Source organism: Myotis davidii, unplaced genomic scaffold, assembly GCF_000327345.1.
Source record: "Myotis davidii unplaced genomic scaffold, ASM32734v1 scaffold608, whole genome shotgun sequence".
NCBI classification, from domain to species: domain Eukaryota; kingdom Metazoa; phylum Chordata; class Mammalia; order Chiroptera; family Vespertilionidae; genus Myotis; species Myotis davidii.
Genome location: NW_006300025.1, coordinates 1,475,373 through 1,481,066, shown reverse-complemented (window position 1 = coordinate 1,481,066; position 5,694 = coordinate 1,475,373). Strand labels below are relative to the sequence as shown.

Below are 5,694 nucleotides of genomic sequence, written 5' to 3'. Positions count from 1 at the left end.
TTTTTTTAACAAAATACTATTAAAGTTCCTAGTATGTGTATGTGCGTGCACATATATCCTATATATAATCCTATATAATGAAAGCGTAATATGCTAAATTACGACTGATCGGTCACTGTTCAGTCGACCGCTCAACCAGTCACTATGATGTACACTGACCACCATGGGGCAGACGTTCTGACCGGTAGGTGAGCTTGCTGCTGGGGTCCAGCCAATTGGGACTGGGCAAGAGGGCCAAACACAACCTGGAGCCCTCCTGTGGTCCCTCCCCAGCTGGCCAGCCCCCATCTGCCCTAATCGGGGCTGGACGAGAGGGCCAGGCAGAAGGACCTCACCTGTGCATGAATTCGTGCACTGGGGCTCTAGTAGGATACAACTACCACATATTCAATTCAAAGAGCAAAGACTTAGCCCTAGCCAGTTTGGCTCAGTGGATAACACATTGGCCTGTGGACGGAAAGGTCCTGGGTTCAATTCCAGTCAAGAACATGTACCTCGCCCTAACCGGTTTGGCTCAGTGGATAACACATTGGCCTGTGGACGGAAAGGTCCTGGGTTCAATTCCAGTCAAGAACATGTACCTCTGTTGCAGGCTCCTTCCCCTGCCCGGGCCCTGGTCAGGGCTCGTGCAGGAGGCAACCAATCGATTTATTTCTCTCACATAGATATTTCTCTCTGCTTTCCCTCTCTCATCCACTCTCTCTAAAACTCAATGGAAAAATATACTCGGGTGAGGATTAAAAAACAAACCAAGAGCAATGACTTTGGTTTTTATTTGCAAAAAGCAAACAAAGAGAAATTCACATCTTACATGTGCTCCAGTTCCTTTTGTGTATCTTCCAGAGAAATGCCCAGCAACACACAGATGCCCCGTCCAATGGCACTTATCTGCTCTTCTCCAACTAGAAAGGAAACAAAAGATACAAAAGACTCAGAACCAAACAGTTGCCATGAAACACTTTTAAACAGCCACAGGAATGTTCAAATATCACACGTACTTCTTATAACTTCTTTGGCAAAGTCAGCAGGTATTCAAAAATGAAAGGAGTTATGTAAATGCAGTAAGACAATCCTAATTTATGTCCATTCTGATTTTATATCTGGAATGAATGTGCTCTAAAGTGAACAACCACTAAGCAGAATTTTAGGGCCACATTTTCATCTGTGTGACCTTGGCTAAGACACCTGAAACTTTCTATGATGGAGTTTGCCAATCTATAAAAACAGAAGGTTTCCTGCCCAAAGAACCCAGCTCAGCTATATTAATTCTCAAGAGATGCCTGCTTGTCTTGGAATCAGCAAATCTGGTAACACAATACATAACACAAAATGGAAAACACATGTTATAAAATAATTTTTCTACTTACTCCAGAAAAGAGAAATACATTGAGTGACCAGATTATTATGACCACCTGACGTTTGTAGGCAAATTAGCTATAATTTCGTGCTGAAGTTGCTAGAGGGCCAGACCATTATAAATAGGAAAGCAGGTTGTTTACCATGACACAAGTGATTTTTTTCTGAAGATATGGGTAAACAACGCGATTTAACAGCCTTTGAACGTGATACATACATATATACATATATATGTGTGTGTAGTATACACAAAAACCATGTTTTAAAAGTTGTTTCAAGTCAGCAAACTATTATTTTAAATATATTTTATTGATTTTTCACAGAGAGGAAGAGCGAGCGATAGAGAGTTAGAAACATCGATGAGAGAGAAACATCCATCAGCTGCCTCTTGCACACCTTCTACTGTGGATGTGCCCGCAACCAAGGTACATGCCCTTGTTTGGAATCGAACCTGGGACCTTTCAGTCCACAGGCCGACGCTCTATCCACTGAGTCAAACCGGTCAGGGCTGTTTTTTTACTTTTATCATGTACTGACCTAATGTTCCAATTAGAAGAGAGGCAACTCTGCCATTTTCTTGTTTGCTTCTGTTGGATAATAGTATCTATAAATATACCTGACAAGGCCAGGCCAGCATGGCTCAGTGGTTAAGCATCGACCTATGAGCCAGGTCACACAGTTCGATTCCTTGACAGGGCATATGCCTGGTTTCAGGTTCAATCCCCAGTAGGGGATATGCAGGAGGCAGCCGATCAATGATTCTCTCTCATCATTGATCTTTCTCTCTCTCCCTCTCCTTTCCTCTCTGAAATCAATAAAAATATATTTTAAAACATAAATAGTATTTTCTTTTTTTCTATTTTAATAATTTTTTTATTTTTCAATTACAGTTGACATACAATATTACATTAGTTTCAGGCGTATAACCTTGTGATTAGACATTTATATAACTTACAAAGTGATCGCCCTGATAAATCTCGTACCTATCTGACACTATACATAGTTATACAATATTACTGACTGTACTCCTTATACTGTACTTTACATCCCCATGATTATTCTGTAACTACAATTTTGTGCTTCTTTTTTTTTTAATATATTTTATTGATTTTTTACAGAGAGGAAGGGAGAGAGAGAGAGAGTCAGAAACATCGATGAGAGAGAAACATCGACCAGCTGCCTCCTGCACATCCCCCACTGGGGAAGTGCCCACAACCCAGGTACATGCCCTTGACTGGAATCGAACCCGGGACCCTTCAGTCCGCAGGCCAAACCGGTCCATCCACTGAGCCAAACCGGTCCCAGCGATTTTGGACTTCTTAATCCTTTCACCTTTTTCATCCATTCCTCCAACCCCCATCCCTCTGGCAACCATCAAAATGTTCTTTATATCTATGAGTCTGTTTCTGGTCTGCTTGTTTGTTTTGTTCTTCAGATTCCACATGTAAGTGAAATCATATGGTACTGTTTTTCTCTGACTTATTTTACTCAGCACAGTACCCTAAGGTCCATCCATGATGCTGCAGATGGCTAGATTTCATTCTTTTTATGAATAATAAAATGACAGTAAATATATATGCATCAATAATTACTTTAAATGTAAATGGATTAAATGTTCCAATCACCAATGGACACAGACACCAGGGGGGTGAGGGCATGAACGGGAGTGGGGGGGGGGCAATGGGGGGATAAAGACACATATGTAATACCTTAATAAAAAAATGTTCCAATCGAAAGACGCAGGGTGGCTAAATGGATAAGAAAGTAAGACCCTTAGATATGCTGCCTACAAGAGACTCACTTCAGATTGAAAGGCACACACAGTAAAGGGCTGAAAAAGAGTTCATAAAAATGAAAGTGAAAAAACTAAAGCTGGGTTAGCAATACTTACACAGACCAAACAGACTGTAAGACAAAGACTATATAACAAGAGACAATGAAGGACCAGCAATTCCATTTCTGGGCATTTATCTGAAGAAACCCAAAACACTAAAACAAAAAGACATAGGCATCCATATGCTCAACGAGGCATTATTTATAATAGCCAAGATATGAAGCAACCTAACTGTCCATCAATAGGTGAATAAAGCCCTCGCCGGTTTGGCTCAGTGGATAGAGCATCGGCCTGAGGACTGAAGGTTCCCAGGTTCGATTCTTCGTCAGGGCACAAGCTTGGGTTGCAGGCTCAATCCACAGTAGGGGGCATGCAGAAGGCAGCCCATCAGTGATTCTCTCTCATCATTGATATTTCAATCCCTCTCTCCCGCTCCCTTCCTCTTTGAAATCAATAAAAAAAATTTTTCAAAAAATAGGTAAATGGATAAAGAAGTGGTGTATATATACAACGAACTATCTTTCAGTCATAAAAAATATATTACTTTCTTATAATGTCAATATATTTTCTATATTTTCCCCAAAGTATGTTTTAAAAGTTTAAAAATAATGACTAATGCCCGGCCGGCATAGCTCAGTGGTTGAGCGTCAACCTATGAACCAGGAGGTCACGGTTCGATTCCCAGTGAGGGCACATGCCCGGGTTGCAGGTTCGATCCCCAGTGTGGGGTGTGCAGGAGGCAGCCGATCAATGATTCTCTTTCATCACTGATGTTTCTATCTCTCTCTCCCTCTCCCTTCCTCTCCAAAATTAATAAAAATATTTTTAAAAAATAATGACTATTGAGCTATATCCACCATTAAAATAAAGATGCATTATAGAAAAATTGGAAAATATAAGAAACAGGAAGAAAAATATTATTGTAAATATTGTATATAAATTGTGTCTCATCTTTTTTCTTAACATTGCATTAGGATTTTTCCATGTTATAAGCTTTTCCTAAACATCTTTTAACAGTTGCATCCCATCCAGTAGAACAGTTGCATTCCATGCAATGGACTGACTAACCACCACAGGGATATATTTGTTATAACTGATAAGCCTACAATGACACACCATAATCATCCAATGTCCATAGTTGACATTGGGGTTCACTCCTGGTGTTTTGGATTTGGACAAAGACATATATAATGACATGTATCCACCATTATAGTATCTCAATGAGTCATTTCACTGCCCTAAAAATCCTCTGTACTCTGCCTTCTTATCCCTCTAAAGTGTTTTCTATAATTAGGATTAACTCCTAGAGTAGATTTTTAAAAGTAGAATCATTAGTTGAAGTGATTCAAATCACTTTTCTGAAGCTTCAACGTTTTTACAATGTAGTATTGTCTCCATAAGAAACAAATGTCCCAAAGCCTATATATGACAGTTTGCTCTCTTATTTTAGACCAGTTTGCCCCTCCTCCTGGAACAAATAGAAGAATTAGGTGATTCAAAGGGGTCTTTTATTATAAACAAAGGGATTTCCAAATTTTAAAACATGAGAATTTTAGACAAAAGGTAGCCAGGCTAGAAAAGATCTGAGATGTTTGGTCAGTTTCTCCATGTACAAGTGGCATCACCCATGAACCTCTTCTTTGAGGTTCATCACCCCGAATTAACACGTTAAAGCCCATCGATTTTAGATCCTCTTCCCAATGCTCTATGATTCTGTTCAGATTTTAGTTGCTAAAGCTGAGTGACAGGACATGGGGATTACGGTCTATTCACCTGTTTAACCAAATGAATATGCTTGAAATCTTTCATAACCAAGCTTTTTAAATTAGATTATCACAATAACCACGCTAAAGCAACCAAATCTGCCTGCCAATCTCATAAAGTGAGTCTGTCACATAATAAGATATGACTCCTAATAGTGTTCTCTGTCCCAACCATAACATTGGAAGTGACATTTTAGACTCCTGAAATGAAATGTCATTAACTTACAGCCACATTTCGGTGGAGCCAGTCACATTTTTAAGGTAACAAAAAATCTCTTTCCATTACAATTCAACAAGAAGGCCTGGCTAGCCCCAAGGTCCCTCTAGCACTGAGAGAATTCCATTTCATTAACACCTTCCCACAATTCACACTTAATCTTTTTAATAGCAGGTAGATTAATTTGTTTGTTTTTAACTAAAAATATATAATTTATATAGTCAACTAAAATCAAACTATTCAGCAAATCTCACAGAATACATGTTTTCAATATTCCAGAATGGAAAATTCAAGAGAGAAAATATCAAAACTGAAGTTCTCCAAAGTTTAGTCATTGTTGATGATGACCACATAAAGCAAAAAACCTTTTCATCTATGAATTATCCTAGGTTAGTGACTTTAAATATTAACTGAAATCTTTAAAAATTGTTTTAAAATTCCATAAATCCCTTTGTTATTCTATTCCCTATTACTCCAGGACCATATCCAAAACCAGTTACCAGAAGAGCTTAGAAATCATTAGG

General features: G+C 38.9%; 1 protein-coding gene across 1 annotated transcript in view; it reads right to left on the bottom strand.

Annotated features, from left to right (window-relative positions):
• The window catches only part of DTD1 (D-tyrosyl-tRNA deacylase 1), a 156,196-nt gene extending 151,009 nt beyond the window's left edge, over positions 1-5,187 (bottom strand). The window contains exons 1-2 of the mRNA XM_015572007.1: positions 5,180-5,187; positions 812-958 (exon numbers count right to left, since the gene is read on the bottom strand). Of these exons, the coding sequence (XP_015427493.1) occupies positions 812-958; positions 5,180-5,187 (155 nt within the window). The remainder of the gene's footprint in view (positions 1-811; positions 959-5,179) is intronic.
• Positions 5,188-5,694: the final 507 nt, after the last annotated feature.